The sequence below is a fragment of the Carcharodon carcharias genome, chromosome 19 (genome assembly GCF_017639515.1).
Source record: "Carcharodon carcharias isolate sCarCar2 chromosome 19, sCarCar2.pri, whole genome shotgun sequence".
Lineage (NCBI taxonomy): Eukaryota > Metazoa > Chordata > Chondrichthyes > Lamniformes > Lamnidae > Carcharodon > Carcharodon carcharias.
The window spans coordinates 17,413,907-17,431,915 of NC_054485.1; the positions used below are offsets into that span (position 1 = coordinate 17,413,907).

The following is an 18,009-nucleotide window of genomic DNA, read 5'->3' on the forward strand; positions in this document are numbered from 1 at the left end:
CCGAACCCAGCCAGATCCACTAGCTGACCGGCAGGCAGGAACAGGGATTCGGCAGGAGGTTCAGTCCCCACCAGTCAAATGAGAGGGTGGGCGTTCTGGACATGATCGAGGGGAAGTGTCATTGGGTTGGGTGATGGGAGCAGCCATAGTCCCTCACCCAGTAAGTTTCAGGTGATGGGAAGTCATCGCTGCTCAGGCTGCCATTGAAAATTGCAGATCAGGTTCCAATGAAGCCCCTGATCTGCATATTGCTCTTCCTTTTTGCAGTTGTCCCTCATGTGCTGAGAAGAGGCAAACTTAGGGAAGGAGCATGGTAGGAAGGGCAGCAGGACGAGAAGAGATAAGTTTCTGTCCTAATTTTAACTGTCCCTGGCTGGTTTCCATCAGGCAGGGGGTGGTTAAAATTGGGACTGGTGTGTCCCAGCTATATTCTTAAAGGCCAGTCCATACTAAAAGTTGGATTTCCAAGTGTGTAAAAGAGAAATTTATCATTTGTGATTTTTTACTTCTTTCCTGGAAAACCACAGATGACCAATGGTATCTTTCTTTTCTCTTTTACAGAAAAGTGCATACATGATGGCAGCAGGAGTTATTGGCGGGGTGTATATTCTGTGCACCATAATTTTGTTTGCTGGAGTCCAGGAAAGAGATGGTAAGTACTGTCTGTTTTTAAATATGTTGATATAGTGGTGAAGCTATGTTCAAAAATATACGTGTGGATTTTTGCATTTATGTACCAAGGTGAAATTGCGCTGCTTTTAATAGCAACAAACACTTTATATTCCCAGTTCATAAATAAAACTCATCCATCACTGTGACCATTTTATAAATGGTTACTAGTCAATAGTTTGCAATAGTTTATCTGATGTTTCCTTGTTTGAAGAAAGCTTCCAGGAATAGTTCAGTGAGACCAATATTATGCCGTTTTCAAGAGTGATACGCTTCCAAAGTAAATTCAGGACTTTTCATTGTCTTTCATTTTTTCTCTTTCTCCTCTCCATCTTTCTTTCACGTTCTATTTTTCTTCCTTTTGCCCCTCCCAACCCCTGCTCCAAATGTGACCGAGGCATTAAACATTGCACAGAAACAGTCCGGTAACAATGTCAGCACCTTTGGATAAGTCAGTGACATGCAAAGTGCTTCACAAAGCCGCCCAGAGATGCCAAGGTTTCGTAGGTTTAGTGGAACTGCCTGGGGGCATCGTCACACAGGCGCAGATTTTAAAGAGGCTTTTGAACGTAGAGTGAATGACAGCAAATTAAGGGGCTTTAGGTTGTGAATTTGAGCACAGCGCCAAATCAGGGGTGGAGCAGAAGGGGAAGGAGCAATAAAATAGAGGCCGGAGTTAGAAGGGCAGGCTGGGACATAGGCTAGAGGAGGTTATTGAGAGAGGACACAGTTAGGCTTTAGAGGGATTTATAAATAAGGACAAGAACTTTGAATTCAGTGCATTGGGGCCAAGGAACCAGATCAACCAGCTCTCACTGACTGTCTCTTGTTCTGCTAATGGCTGCTATTGTTAGTTTTAAACTCTTTACTGTAAGAAGTAAGATATTCTAAAAATATCCAGTGATGGTAATAAATGAAGGATAAGGCATAAATATATCAGGGTGCAGATTATTCTAATGTGGACGGTTTTACTGTTCGGCTTTACCTTGTGCTGAAGTTATCCCTATTACAGAAAAAGCAAAGATTGGTCATTTATGATCGCTGTGATGGAGCTCTTAGGAATGTTACTGCGTTCTGCTGCAGACCGGCATATTCAGTAATCCATTCGCACGGACTATCTTGTGGCAGCTTATACTCATACAATAATAGAACGATACAGCAGAGCGGTCATTCAGCCCATCATGCCTGTGCCAGGTCTGTGAAAGAGCTAACGAATTAGTCCCACTCCTCTGCTGTTTCCCTGTGGCCATGAAAAATCTCCCCGCCATGGTCACTTATCTAACTCCTGCATAATGCCAGTTGTGACAATCGGTGTCAGAGTGCAATGTTTTGCAAGGTTGAGCACTTCAAAAAAAGAAACTCCTCGTTAGCTTGCAGTCAATAGCCTTTCAGTTGCTGTACACAGGACTGGGATGAGACGGTCCTTTTGAATTCTTTGGAAAAGTACACGCAATCTGATAACCTCCCAAAACAAACACAAACTGTTCGCCGTCTGATACCTGAGCTGTATTGGATCAGGGAAGCATAAAACCTTTCTCCTCACATGGCTTTTTATAATTTCTTGTGGTTTCCAATTGGTCAGCTGACATTACCTTACAAGGGAAATCATAAAGCTAATGCTTGTTTAAAAAAGTAACAACCACTTGGTACAAAAGATTAAATAAACAGGCAATGCGCTTGACTCCATCAGAAATAGGAACCACTTATGGAAAGAAAAGGATTGAGAAAAAAACAAGCAGGCCAAAGGAGCATGTGCAACTTCACACATCATTCCCTCATTTTTAGTAAAGTCCCCTCCCGGGGTCAATTCGCTTCAATTCCTCCTTTGTGTCTAAATCATTATTAAAGTAGATGAACTTTCTTTGTTTGGGGCTAGCAAGGAAAATATTATGGGTCCTGCTTTTCTGTCTTCGATTTTGCTCGCAGTTCCTCACGGCTGGTTTCCTCCTACTTACTCTAGCTGCTATTTTCATCCAGGATCAGGTGGTGCAAAACTGATCTGAGTGTGTGAAAAAAAGAGGCATTGGTAATAAACAGTTGCACAATAGCACCCATTTTATCAAATGTGGGTTTGCCTCAGGCAACTTGAGAAATGACTGAATTTGTATCCATAATGGATTTGATTCAAAAAGAGCAATTATTGTAATCAGCTCCAAGATTGCTTTGGTTTTATTATGCTAACCAAATTGAACATTGCTGAAAAAAGACATTTTGTCGAAGCTTTTTGTCTTGCACTCATCAGGACAATCGCAAAAATACCAATGTCACACATTGTGTCTGTGTCAGCCAAACAAATTAAGTGATAGCCATTCGCTGGTTCATTCCTCAGGGCAATGGTTTGACCAATCAGCCCATTTTAAATTTCAAACAATGTTTGGCACATAACTGGCAGTCATCATTAACTGGTGCATTTTCCATGGCAATGCCTCTACCAATCAGAGTTCACTTGCCAACCAATCAGCACTCTGTTCTCATACAGTATAAAGTTGTTGCTTCCCCTGATGAGTGCAAGACAAAAAATTTTGACAAAATGTGTTTTCAGCAATACTCAAGTACTGCGCTACCAAATCAAGTGTATATTTAATTGAGTGTTTATTCAATCTAATGAATAAAGGCCGAGTCAAATACTTTGTTAACCCACAGTAAGTATAGGCTATAGGTGCTGCTCTGTTACATATAAGAAACTGTTTTCTCGGTCTAAAATGTTAATGCACCTCATGGCTGATTTTTTTTCCCCCTAGGCTGCCTTGGCAGCACTACAACCAGTAGAATGCAACCACTTCCCTTCTGTTTGAACATAAAGTTTGGTGATTAAAAAGTACTGTTACAAAATAGCACTGTCTTCATGAGAACGTGTTTGGCAAACTTTGTTTGGTGGGGGTGGGAGGTGTGGCGGCCAGGAGTAGAATCACAACCAAGCAATTTCTTCGCAACATGACACTGCTAGCAAGTAATTTGATGCATTTCCCCATAATGTGTGTTATTGTGTGGCGATTGGCAAGCTGATCCGAGAGTGTTTGCTGCTTCTAGACCACAATATCATACTTAGACAATCTCACAGTCGCCTGAACATGCGACTGATAAACTGAGGATTCTACAAAGGAGAGGAGAAAAAAGCAAGAAGACAAACAGCTTCCTTTCTAATGCTACTAACCGTTCAAGATTAGAAATTCCTGTGATAAAGAATAATACAGGGCAGTAGAACTTGCTTTATACTTCATCTCATTATAGAACTCATTTCAAAGTGGCCATCATCACTACAGTACTCAAATGTCAATCCCTCTCTGCATAACTTTAACTCTGTTCTATGCCCTCAATAGAATGCTGTTAATATCATAGAATTAGAGAAATGGTTTTCAGGATCTAATGCAGTAATTTCTAAGAAAGGGTACTATTTGAATACAAGCACAAGTGAGTTGTATTAGAAATTACAATCAAAGCTGTTCATATGAATGTTTAACATGTGCTAATTTATTTTGTGAGCTTTAGGGTTAACACCTGCTTTAAAATAGCACAGAAGGAAATTATGTATCATTACTTTAAGAATTTCATCGTACAACTGGTTTAAAAATCTTTTTAGTTATATGCCTTTATTTTTGTTTCGAGAACCACGCAACAGAAAGGCCCAGAAATCATACTCCTTTTGGAAAGGACTGAAACTTGTAATGAGCCATGGGCCTTATGTGAAGTTGATCATTGGTTTCCTGTTTACATCATTGGCTTTTATGGTAAGATATAATATTTCTGAACAGAATGTCCAAAAAAAATCTCAAATTGTTCTTGCTAAATGTAATTTATTTGTTAAACAGTCTTGATCTGGGTTGAGGCACGTAAGTGAAGTGTAGAAGGAATGCTGGTGCAGTATTTGTGATTGAGAAACATAGGGTGAACACTCAATTCCATGTCAAACGGGATGCTGATAATGTGAACAGTCTGCGCCCATCTGTTACAGTGACCAAGAAGTGGGACGGAGAAGGTACGACATTTATGTCAAAGGGTCAAAAACCAGAGCTCAGGGCTATCCAATATCTAGCTGGAGGCAATTACAGTTCGTCCAAGGCAATGCGTTGGACAAAAAGTCTGATAGCATAGAGGCAATGGAGGGGTTGAGAGAGATGATGAACTGGTGTCATCAGTATACGTTGTAAGCAGGCCTGTGATGATGTCGTCAAGGGACAGCATGTAGATGAGGACAAGGCCAAGGATGAGTCCATGCAGGATTTCTGAGGTGACAGTGTAGAAAGACAAGCTACTGTTTTTTTTTATTCATTCACAGGATGTGGCCCTTGCTGGCTAGGCCAGCATTTATTGCCCATCCCTATCTGCCCTTGAGAAGGCAATGGTGAGCTGCCTTCTTGAACCGCTGCAGTCTATGTGGTTTGGTACATCCACAGTGCTGCTGGAAGGGAATTGTTAGCGATGGTTTGGCTACAATTGGATTGGTAAGTGAGGGCTGTCCCACAGATCCGGATGTTGAAGTGTTAAACAAAGACAAGGTAGGAACAGGAGGAGGCCATTTAGCCCCTTGAGCCTGTTCTGCCATTCAGTCAGATCATGGCTGATCAAGAACTAACTCCGGATGCATTTAATCAAGTTGAAGACTGCTGAAAGGTCGAAGAAGCTTAGGAGGAATAAAGCATCATGGTCACAGTCATAGTGAATGTTATTTTTGACTTGAATTCAAACCGTTTTAGTGGTCTGCTGGGGGTGGAAACCTGTTTTTAGCAATTCAGGCAGAGACTTGTGAGAGAATGAGCATGGATCTGGGCAGCAATGCCACGCTCAAGGAGGGGAAAGGCAAGTTGGAGATGGGGCAGTATTTTAGGCACTTCCCTATTTTTTTTTCAGAACGTCAGGTGTGGGAATATCTCACAAATAAATTAAAGCATTCGCCACAAATAATCCCATAGTCATTTGTATGCTGACTCCCCTGTGCTAGTGACATTGTTAGGAATTCACGTTTTTAGTTAATCAATAGTTGCAGTAAGTCTTAAGTTCAGGTGCGTAACTGTTGAAACTGTGAAGAGTTAACTGACTGGCCAGATCCTCAAACAACACTGCACGAGTTACAGGTGAATCTGTAAAGAGATTACTGCAGTAAAAAAAAAAGGAGGGGGGGATTTGTTTAAAATATGTCTATCAAATTATTTCCAAGTTTTAAAATGAGGAAGTGGGAGGAGAAAGATGGAAGGAGAATTGGGCAACCTTAAATTTATATATTTATAATATAAATTTATTTAGCTATACACCTGACTCTTCTGTGAAGAAATGTACTGCTTGAGATTCATGGGTTCAGATACTTGTTATCCTGTATTGTATATTCATGATTTTGTATTTTAAATTATTCTGAAAAATATGATCTCTTCCTTTAGCTGCTGGAAGGGAATTACGCCCTGTACTGCTCCTACACACTGGGCTTCCCCAGTGACTTCCAGAATATACTGCTGGTTATCATGGTAAGGATGTAAGCCACATTCTTGTACAGGAGTAACAACTTCACATTTGACTTGTGCTGTGGCGAGTTTGCTGTTGCAATGGGGTGAACATTAGTTCTTTGCAGCAGAATTGAAGACCTTCGCAGGTTAGTCCTGCCTTGTCAGTGAGATTCCCCTTATCATTTCTCATAATCGCTTTTATTGAGGAATAAGGATTGAAAAAGTGAAATAGGAGGTGAAGCAAATCAGGAACTAGGTCAACCCGCGCTTCAGTTTTACAGAAGATTGTAGGTAAAAGGAAAGGCTGAAGGAGATAAAAACAAAAAATTCCAGAGCTTCAGAAGTTGCGGGGAAGAACAAATTAGAGAACGATAAAAGCAAAATACTGCGGATGCTGGAAATCTAAGACAAAAACAGCAAATGCTGGAAAAACTCAGCATGTCTAACAGCATCTGTGGTGAGAAAAAAAAAGCTAACGTTTCGAGTCTATATGACTCTTCTTCAAATTAGAGAATGAAATTTTGGAGCTGTAAGCAGGAAGAAGAGGGTGTGAAAGTTGGAGTATTTAGAGCAAAATAATGGAAAATATTCAAAGTAGGCCTGACCACAGAAGCATCAATAAAATGAAAGAAATTATACAGCAGAGCAATCAGCAACTAAAAGGAGAAAAGACTGATCATATTATGGGTACAATCCCTTTTTTGAGAAGTTAGTTACAATTGAGAATGATAAATGTTGTCGTTGGCAGTAAAAGAAGAATTTGCTAACAGATGGATGTGGACACTGTCCAGCAGTGTGGGAGAGGTCCTGGAAGGGAACAATACTGAGGTTGTGTATGTATTTTGGCAAGAAAAAGGAAACTGCTCCTTGTGTGCAGCTTCAGCCATGAAGTTGCCAAACTCTAGTTTGAAAAGCCTTTACAACATTTCTGGGACCAAAGACCCTTTTGCTCGTGGAGTACATTGGTCTGAGGTTTCCTACTTCACTGTTTGTATTTGTTGAGATAGTGAGTGTTCCGTATGAGGGGGGAAAAGCACGTTTTTCTTTTTTGTGAAAGCTACAGACATTGTCCTTAGAAACATTGAAACTGTGTAGAGGCAGAGTGTGAGCGCTACCGACACTAGTGGAAGCAGGGTACTGCCTGAAGCCTCTGTTGGTGGAAACAGCACTCCTGTGGGAAGAGGCAGAGCGCAATCACCAGTTAGGGAGATGAGAGAGTTTCAAATAGCATGTGGGTTTTGAATGTGTTCACCAGAAACACCATCCAGAGAAACTGAGCCTGCTTTGCTAATCCTTTTTTTCTGTTAATCAGAATTGCTTCCTAGTGTACACTGGGGTTCTATAGCCAGACACAGAGTATAATGCTCCTCAAAAGGTGCATCTAAAGTTGAACACAGAAGTGCAGCTTTATCCAGTGATTAAGAAAAATGCAGCTGCTGGCTAAACACAAGCATTATTTGACACGGCAGAGAAGGTTCACAGAATTGGAGAGCACGGCTTAATTAGCTTTTTTGTCTCTATAAGTCCCGACATTTCTATAATTTCAAAAGCTGCTTAAGTAATTTTAAGATTATAATGAGCAACTTTGCATGGCAAACAGCATTTCTTTCTATTGTAACTAGAAGCATTTGTACTGGGAAGATAGTGAAATGTGAATAGAGTGTGGGTGTCCTTGAGCTGAACAGTAATGCCTTTGTTTTGCTGTTTCCCAGGCATCGCAATATGGAGAAGTGCATGTGTATTCTTTTATGCAAACTTCACTGAGTGATAGACAGATCCTTCAGTAAAAATAAAAGTTTCAAAAGTGGCTGGTGGAATTGAAAATTGAATAAAGGTCCCCAGCAATCATTCAAACTCAGGGTAAGGGACACTGAGACAGAGGGAGCTGGCTGCTGAAGTGCATGAACACTTGCGCATTAGCCCCTTGGAACAAAGTTGGAGACCTTTACAGTTTAGCCCTCCTCCAGTATTCTGATCTCCATTATCGCTTCTCAACAGTAATAGCTTTACAATGGTCATGTCACCCGCAGGGTTTTTGGAAAGAAAACCACTTCTCAAAAAGCCACCTTCCCAGGGGAAGTGCGTTTGGTTAGATTTATATTTGTACCTTTCAGCGTTAGCTTGTGTGCTTATAGACATGGGGGAGGTTGTGCCTACCTTTGAATTAGTTCCTGCTAAAAGCATTGCATTGAAACTAAAGGGTGGAATGCAGGCAGTGAACCGTTCTAAGAGGTGTGGTATAGACTGAGGTCATGGGAAGAAAAGGAAGTTGTTTGCCTTTCAAACGGTCGCCAACATTCACACAGTGAAGGGAAAATTGATTTTCTTTTTTTAAAGCTATGTCAAATTTTATTTGGGCAGCCACATTTTATAGGTGAACTTATAACAATTTGCTATAAGTAAAACCTGTTCACCTTCCTGAAGTCAATTAAATAATCTAGTTCTGGATACCCTCTGAAATGCACACACAAGTTGCCTGGAGATGACGCTGCACATTTTTGCTTCATGTGACAGACCCTGTTAGGAATGAATTTGCCTTCATGATTTGGCGGGCTGAAGGTTAAGATGTTTCACTGACAGATGTACAATAAGGAAGCAGTGCCACTGAATGTATCCAACACCCTTGCTGGAGAGCAACCTTCTATATCGCCAGAGTTGAAATTTTACATTTATTAATACTGTTACTTTTCATCCCATCGTAGTTTTATCAAAATTGGAAATTCTTCAGTGAACTGTATGTGGAACTGGATGTAATCGCTCCCAATTTTGAAGTGACTATAAGCTTGTGACTGTCAGCATAATTTGGCCCTGGCCTGACTGTACACTGCACATTACGATTTTTATGAATAAAAGGACACTCTCTAACGAGCACGTTCTTATACCGGACGGGTCTTTTAGAAATTTGAGCATTATTTTGTAAATGAATGTGTGGTAAGTTATAATAAAGACAAAAATCCTACGGTGGAGTCACCTGTATGGAAGCTGAACACAGCATGTGCAATCCTGGTATGTAATGGGAAATATCTCCACTCTTTTCCAGCTATCCGCAACATTAACGGTCCCGTTTTGGCAATGGTTTTTGACCAGATTTGGCAAGAAAACGGCTGTGTATGTTGGCATTTTGGTAAGTATGGCAGCACTCTGAAAATGTAGAACTGGCCAGTGAGGTATTGGGCTGGATTTTATGGTTTCCCCAGTGGTAGATTGGCAGGTGCCCATAAAATGCCATGGGTACTGTGCCCGTCACCTATTTGCTTGCTCCGGCCCCAGTCACAATTATACCATTGGCAGGGGAACCTGCCTGTGGGCCAATTGACGCCCTTAAGTGGCCAGTTAATAGCCAGCAAGCCCGCCTGCACATTCCAAGCTGGAAGTGGTTTGGGCAGTAAAAGCAGCATCCAGATCCCGTGATCGAAACAGGTCAACAGCGCTCTTTTCTCATACAACAAGTGGCCGCTGGAGCCTGTTTTATCTTCCCTCTGTTAAGCAGTTGCATTTATTTGTGCTGCAACACTAGGGCACACGTGCAGCTACAGTGTCCGGCGCAGTTTGTGACTTTATCATTTGCAACTAGGCAAGACATCCCAAGTTAAGATTTGAGATGCAAACCGAAACCTGCTTTTTTTTTAGGGGTAAATTGAAATAGAATCATGTTAGGATTGATCGTTGCCCAAAATGTTCTGTTCATTTTTCAGTCAGTATTATTCAAATTCTCATCAGAAACGCATCAGGATGTTGCTTTTTTAGTAGGACTTTCTCAAAAAGACTTTGTCAAAATGTATGTGTTTCCTGCATTATTTGTTAACTTTCTATAAATGTTATGTGTTCTTTGGTTAATAGATAAACAATATTCAATTTTTTAAAAAATCATCCAATATGGGGGGGTTTGAAACCGTGACTCTGAGTTTAAAAAGCCCCAACTATCAACTGAAGTAGCCAGGGATTACTTCCACAAAGCCTTCCCAACGTGCTTCAGAAGACTGATGCTACCGGCTAGGCCGGCAGCTGCACCGCGGGCCTAGTGTGTGCACCCACCGTTCCTGACGCCTCTCCAGTCAGCGGGCAGGAACCATTTGTCCTGATCACAGTTGGTGCTGGACCAGCTTTCTTCAGGAAAACCAGGTCTACCAGCACGCTTAAGGGCACTGAATGCTGCCAAAAATAGGAGTGCTCCTCCTGACCCCACGTTAAATCCATGTGCCTCTCCTGGCTACCACTCGACCCTACCCTCTTTACCTATCCCACCTGATAGTTCCCTCAATCCCCCTCCTGGTCCCTCGCAATTCAACACCCCACCCAACCACCCCGCCTTGTAAGATCTACCAAAGAGAGCCTGTGCCAATAATGCAGCGGGTCCTCTGGGGTCCGCCCAGCAGGTGTCAGCACCTCAGCAGCGGTCCAGATAAATGAGGGCCTGAAGCCTGATAGCACGTGAGCCTCCAGCCTATAATTAGGTTCCTGTCAGCCTCAATCTTTTTCAAGATAATCAGTTGTTTTGTAAATCACACAAAGTTAACTGGGTTTCCTCTCCAGTGGCTCTGTTTGACTCCTCACCTCCGCCCCAAACTGGTGTGACAGTTTCTTCCATTTCCCACAGCCTGCATCAGTGAAGGCAACCGAAATTCTGATCCCTAGATGCTGTCCTTGCATCACTGCGCCCCCATTCAGCCCTGTTTGGAAAGAAAGCTAGCTTTAAATTTTAAACAAAATTTACCTAGTGGTTCAAAAATCTGTTCAAACGTTCTCAGGGTCAATGACATGCTAGGTGAAGTTGTGCTTTCAAATCCAGCATCAAAATCTAGCTCCCATATATAACACAAACAGATTCACGTGGGGCCAGTTATCTTTAATGGGCCACAAGCTTTTCAAATCTGACCACAATTCAGGTTTTAATTTTCCTCTAAATCTTAGCACCGCACAGACTGTTTCAGGAAACTGCATGGCGTTCCCGTTTAGGAAAGATTTATTTGAAACCCGTGTTCCGCTGGCCTCCTGTGTTCTGTGCCAAGCAGGTGAAGCAATCGGGTGTAAAACGGGGAGTTTTCAGAGAAGTAAAGTCGATATCTTTGTAAACATACTTTGAACAAGTATGTGATTCCAGTCTTAACATCACAGTGTGGTCATCCAAAAAAATAGTGGCACAGGGAGATAATGTACAACCTGTAATCTATAAAGATAAGAAGAAACTTCATAGCCCAAAAAAAAACACACCGATGTTGTACTCAATGGCTGTACTCTGGATCACAATGACCTGAATTGTGTGACACTGTGTCACCATCTCCAGTTGTCTACGTGGAAGCTAGTAATGTTTTAGAATGCACTGATTTCCATATTTCAGAACTTTGCTAGGTCACATTGCTTGTTCTAAAGTGTTCTGATTACATCATGCCACAGTGACTGAAGTTGATCTGGCCACACATGTTGTTGGAGCTAACGTCATTGGGGTGGCAACCCCAGCCATATCAGTTGACTGAAAGCTGGGCCGTTTTTGTCTGACCACCCGGCCAATCCCAGCTACATTTTTGAATCTGACAAATGATCTGAATCTGATTATATTTGTACTTAGGACTTCGTTATGCTGGACAGAGGAAACGCAAGTTTCCAGTCAATGGAACCCCAGGAAGTATCAACTTTAGAGAGAGTTATTTTTATGGTTCTCCTGATCCGGTGCAGGATGGGTCAGTTTACTGGGCACACTCGTGTGAGGTAGAGAATGGGTCCTATTTATTCCTCTAACTCTAGGTGGTCGCCCGGGCTTTCCAGGTACTTGGCAATTTCATGCCCGTTCACTTTAATGGATGGAAAAATCAAGGCCTGTGAGCCCTAGGAGTGGGGAGACTACAGCTAGTGTGCCCACGTATGGTCAAAAACACAAAGGAGTTGTAGAATTCTAGAGCAGTTATTTTTAGATTGCTCCTCTTTCATGCAATCTCGGTGCATTTTTACAGAGCCATTTGAGCAGTGTCTCGAGAGCCTCCATGTTTTAATGTGTGCACATCTTCTTTCACCCCCTTCGCAGTCAGCTGTCCCATTCCTTATCCTGAACGTTCTGGTGCAGAGAAATCTGGTCGTGGCATACATTGTGTCGTTTGCTTCTGGGGTCAGCGTTGCTGCTGCTTTCCTGTTGCCATGGTAAGTGACGTTTTGCACTCACTGGCTTTGTAATCCTGCTCGAGCAGGTATATGAAGGAACCCCCAACTAACTGAGGAACTTACTTTCGAAGCCAATGGCCCGGTTATATTGCGATTTTTGCGTTGGCCTGGTGACAAATATGCAGCATGACCTATGAAGCCACCATATGAAGCACATCGCATCTTCACAAACAATGTGTCATCATCTACTTTCTTCAACCACACCTTTGCCCCAATAATTCAGCTGCCAGAGCAACAGTGTGATGAGGACCCAGCCGTGCAACAGAATGGGTCCGTTAGGGATCCATATCAGTAATCTCCACACGGCTTCTCACAATCTCCTGCCCTAACTCTGGAAATCAGCCAAAACTGGGGAGAAGTAGTATAAGTGGTCTTTTACGCAACTTCCCCAAAGTACCCACCGCTGAAGTTACAGCAGGAGATCAGAGAATCTTCCTAATTCTATCCCTTGTTACTTTCCCTAAGTTTAAGAGCTCCTGCATTGCATCGTTAAATATGCTGGTTTCATTAAGTGGTATTGATCCCTCCCTCTCAACAAGGAACTGAATCATTAATATACCTGGTCATCAATCAGATTTTGTTTCAAAATCAGAGCCTTAATTCTATATTAGTGGTTTGGTGGCGTAGCGCTAATGTCACTAGACTACTAACCCAGAGGCCCAGCTGAATTCTCTGGGTACACAGGGTTCAAATCCCACCATTTAAATTCAACAAAATAAAATCTAGAATTAAACGCTAATCTCGGTGATTATGATTGTCCTAAAAAGCCACCTGGTTCACTCATGCCCTTGAGGGAAGGAAATCTGCCATCCTTACCTGGTCTGACCTACATGTGACTCTGGACCCCACAGCAATAAGTTGCGTAAAAGACCACTTCTCCCACAGTTTTGGCTGATTTCCCAGAGTTAGAACAGGAGATTGCAAGAAGCCGTGTGGAAATTACTGATTTGGTCTCTTAACGGGCCCATTCTCTTAACTGCCCTCTGAAATGGCTGAGCAAGTCACTCAGTCCAAGGGCAGTTAGGGATGGGCAACAAATGCTGGCCTTGCCAGCGATGCCCATATCCCATGAAAGAATAAACTGGGTGAAGATTGATTACAATTCTTGCCCATAAAATAGAAAATAAAATATGGAAAGCGCTATTGCTCAGGGTAATTGTTATTTAAACCTCCACAAATAAAAGCCTTTATTCTTTTTGATTGCTAAATGACTGGCGCATGGTGAACAATGAATGGAGTGGCCCGGATAGTAGTGAAATGTACCAGTTTCTGCAGTGCAGATTTTATAGATCAGGGTTTCAGTATGCAAATGATCACGGCGCTGTTTGAAGTTCATAATCATTATACTTAATTCGTAGTGAATGAAAAATGAAAAAAAAATGATCCTGGTGTCATTTTGCAGGATGATTTTACCATTTGCAAATACATCAGGATAGTTTGCTGCTTCAAAATTGCAATTAAAACTTGTGTCTTCTCTCTAAATGTTCTAGTTCTTCAACACTAAGCAGACTTCCTGTTTACTCTCTTAACAGGTCTATGTTACCTGATGTTATTGATGATTTCAAGCTGAAGAACCCAGAGTCGGTGGGACATGAAGCAATTTTTTACTCTTTCTACGTCTTCTTCACCAAGTTTGCATCTGGAGTGTCCCTTGGAATCTCCACTTTGAGCCTTGAGTCAGTAACTTTGATTGGCTTTCGCAATTAAGTACATGATGAGGAGAGTGAGGGGGAAACTGGAGCTGGGCAATAAATGCAGTTGGACCTGAGAGAGGGAACTGGATAATAAATGCAGCTTAGACAGTTTCAACCATACCCCAAAGGCAAATTTAAAAAGACACTTCAGGGGGGCTGACCTGTCGGCTCCAAAGCAAAGCTAGAGTTAGCAGCAGGAATGGATTTAGGTCTTAACCCGCAGTTCCACTTGTCTTCACTCACCCACTTTTCCAGAACCGCTTCATCCAATTCAGGGTGGCGAGGAGTCAGGGCCTATCCCAACAGGGGATGGGCGCTAATCGGGGTACACCCAGGACTGGACGTCAGTCCTTCACAGGGCGCACGCTCTCTCTCTCACACACACACACAGGGGGACAATTTGCTGTAGCCAATCCACTTAACCAGCATGTCTTTGGACAATGGGAGGAAACCGGAGGACCGGGCAGAAACTCCACGCAGACACTGGGACAACATGCAAACTCCACGCAGACACTGGGACAACATGCAAACTCCACGCAGACACTGGGACAACATGCAAACTCCACCCACACTGACACCCAAGGTCAGGATCAAACCTGGGTCTCTGGAGCTGTGAAGCAGCAGAGCACTAACCACTGCGCCACCATGTGGCCTGTACGTGTATTAAATTTGGGCTAATTAAATAAGATTAGCTGGAAGTAATACATTTTAAATGCGCGTTATATTAATCTGTAGATTGCCCAGTTGTTTCAAAATCGCCCTGTATCAAATTATTACTTTTGTGTCTTTCCATTATATCATGTTTATGAGATAAATGATAGAGATAAACTTGCCATATCCCATATCAATTAAAATCATGCTTGCTGGTAATTATTAGTAAATAATGTATTATATGGAGTCAGGTAATTTTCTTTTGACCATTCTTATTATCTTCCTTTATAAAATAAAAACAGAAAATGCTGGAAAAACTCAGCAGGTCTGACAGCGTCAGTGGAGAGAGAAACAAGAGTTAATATTTCGAGTCTGTGTGACCCTTCTCCAGAACCTTCCTCATTACCTTCATGTCTGACACACCACCTTTAATTTCAATTTATTGCTCAGGGAACTGGCTGTGTCTATTCTGATTTATGTTGTGTTAAAAAGGATTGCATTTTCTCAAAACCTGCTTGTGCCCTGTTGCAGGCAAAAACCTATCCAGCCCTATTGGACAATTCAATGGAAGGTTAAAACCTGTCCACCCCTATTGGACAATTCAATGGAAGGTTAAAACCTGTCCACCCCTATTGGACAATTCAATGGAAGGTTAAAACCTGTCCACCCCTATTGGACAATTCAATGGAAAGTTAAGTGCTTTACAGCAAAACTGGGCAATTCTTGAATGCGTGGCAATTGTATTTTCTTTTTAATGACCTAGATTTTTTTTCTCAAAACTACAACATGGTTAGCAAGGCCCAACTGGTTACCCGGAGCAGTTAATGCAAAACTATCTTCTCATTTCCTTTTTCTCTCTCAGTTTTGCAGGTTATCAGACCCGGGGATGTGCTCAGCCCGATGCAGTGCATCTAACCCTGAAGATGTTGGTCGCTCCGGCACCCATTTTCCTTATTATACTTGGACTGATTATTTTTAAATTATACCCAATTGACGAAGAGATTAGAATGAAGAACAAGAAAGCCCTTGAAGATTTACGGTGAGTTTACGAAGGTATTTCAAGCGCATTTCTTGCTTTTTCCCCTTTCTGTTGGGCTGACGTCTTCCATACCCCCTTGGCTGAGGACAACAGAAAAAGCCTTGGGTTTCTGACACCAATGCCTCTATAAACGCCAGCAGTCGACTGTAGCCTGGGTTTTGTGGCAAAAATAATGTTGAGGCTATCTGCATTCACCGTTATTCAAGAGTAAATTTATCAGAAGCCTCTGGCCACTTGCACGTTTGCAGTTTAAATGTGGAACTTGGGAAGTTGCTATTCAAGTTGCCCTGGCCCCCCCCAAAAGCGCCCTCTGTAACTGTATTTCACTGAGAGATTTGACATTCAAACACGCGGAATGACGTGAAGTAGTGGTACTTGCACAATAAATTTCCAGTAAACACACCAGAAAAAGTAGGCTTGCCTATTTAGGAGTAAGTAAATTTTTAACGGCGTGATAAGCCTTAATTACTGCCAAGTAACACCTCTGACACTGAAAATTAACTTTTGTAATGGTGCGGTATCATTCCTACAAATTTTAATTATTTTTGGAGATATAAAAAAAACTATTTTTTGTCTCTTCTATCTTTCTCTCAATCCCATCCCTTTCCCTCTCTCTTTATTTCATTTTCTGTACCTATTTTGACTTTGAATTAGCTATTCTAATTAATATTTACTGGTTTAGACCCTGTGTATCTCAGTAAGGATTCTTCAGTCCTATTGGTTAAGAAGACACACTTTGTGTGCCCTGTTCACACAGGTCCAGGATCTCCTGGAGAAGGTGCCATGCTGTTTTGACTCTTACTGATCGCGAGTTATGTTGTAAAGGCAAGCAGATGTGCAATGAACATTGAATGCTGTTCGCTCACCACTGATCGCAAATGCCAGGCCAATTATTTCTAAAGTAAAAATTCGACAGTCTACACACTGGAATATATAAAAATAAAAGTAATTGTTTTTTAAAAAAATAATAACGTTCCACTGTAGACACATAAAAAGAGGGGATATTCTTCACCTGAAAATTCTACCACAAATCAATGAATTTCAGGGGAATATGCAATGTGACACCTACTTTTATAAGTAGACCTGCCCAGTGGCTCAGCAAAGAACTGTCCTACTCCTAACAGGTAACACAAGACGTAATCCAAATACATCAGATCATTTGTAGAGAGCGAGGCGCTGATCACAATTGGATTTCACTGTGATTGGGATAACGCTTCCACTTGACCTTAGATCAGTCTTTGTCATGTGATGGTGACTTCAAGGACAAGGAAACACATGTTGTTTTGATACCACTAAGTCACAAAACTGTAGGTTTGCTGTGATTCGCATAATGTTGCGAGCCTGACCTTTGCAATGGTCTTGTTAACCAGAGTCACCTGAGCCTAATTGAAGAGGTGGTTTTCACTGATGTCATCACAACCACGGAAAACAAAAATACCAAATAAACACTGCATCCAGTAGCTTGACTTGACCACTGGACTTTACCAGTCATTGAATTACACATTTCGGAGAACTGAGCATGTTTGTAAAAACAATGTTTGGCCATACCAACTGATGTAGGATCTAATAGACAACCTAAATAGGGATAAGGGAAGGGACAATTCCACAGCGGCCAAAGGACCTGGTTATTGGAGAACTGCACCTTCTTGAAATGGTTTAGTCACAGTTGAGAGGCCGCAATGCTGGTTTACACTGTGTGGCTCTCTTGCAATGCAATTCCTTGCCCTGAATGAATACTTTTTATCATTGCTCTTTCATTTGCTCCTTTGCAGAGACAACGGTCAAGACACAGAAACAAATTCAAATGAGCTCTGCAGTATTGTATAACAACTGGCCAAATGTTTACGCACATAAAAATTTCAGCTTGAGATTTGTGTACAGTGTACATTACTTTAAAATGTGAAAGCGACACATCGACCAAGAAAAACTAAAATAGGTTCGAGCTAATTTCCTACTTTTGTATAACACGTTTACATTCTGTTCTTACTGAACACAGGATTTGTACAGTGTACATTGTGTATGTACTGATTTAGAGAAAAAGAAAGGTGTACAGATAACTTAGTATAATGTACATTTATGTTGAAATCCTAATGTACTGTATATATTTGAATTAAAATATTAGTTGTCAATAAAACATTAAATGGCAGGCAGCTATCCAATTATTCTAGACTTGCTGCTCATTCTAAGACTGCAACTTCTAGCAGTCCTTTGGATTTTTTTTCTCCCAGTGGTGAAGGTAGGCGGCAGATCCAAGGTAAGAGCACTGAAAGCCAGTAAGGAAGCACAGTTGGGTGACACTTGGGTTTCTATATACAGTTAAGCTTGGGAAATTGAAGTTGGTGTAGAAAATCAACCATGATCCTATGGA

The 18,009-nt window shown here is 41.7% G+C and overlaps 1 protein-coding gene across 1 annotated transcript in view; it reads left to right on the top strand.

The window, feature by feature from the left end:
• Nucleotides 1-17,775, top strand: part of mfsd2ab (major facilitator superfamily domain containing 2ab) — a 59,765-nt gene extending 41,990 nt beyond the window's left edge. The window contains exons 7-14 of the mRNA XM_041212090.1: nucleotides 562-652; nucleotides 4,276-4,397; nucleotides 6,042-6,125; nucleotides 9,145-9,228; nucleotides 12,124-12,236; nucleotides 13,790-13,933; nucleotides 15,465-15,641; nucleotides 17,414-17,775. Of these exons, the coding sequence (XP_041068024.1) occupies nucleotides 562-652; nucleotides 4,276-4,397; nucleotides 6,042-6,125; nucleotides 9,145-9,228; nucleotides 12,124-12,236; nucleotides 13,790-13,933; nucleotides 15,465-15,641; nucleotides 17,414-17,468 (870 nt within the window). The 3' untranslated portion in view covers nucleotides 17,469-17,775. The remainder of the gene's footprint in view (nucleotides 1-561; nucleotides 653-4,275; nucleotides 4,398-6,041; nucleotides 6,126-9,144; nucleotides 9,229-12,123; nucleotides 12,237-13,789; nucleotides 13,934-15,464; nucleotides 15,642-17,413) is intronic.
• Nucleotides 17,776-18,009: the final 234 nt, after the last annotated feature.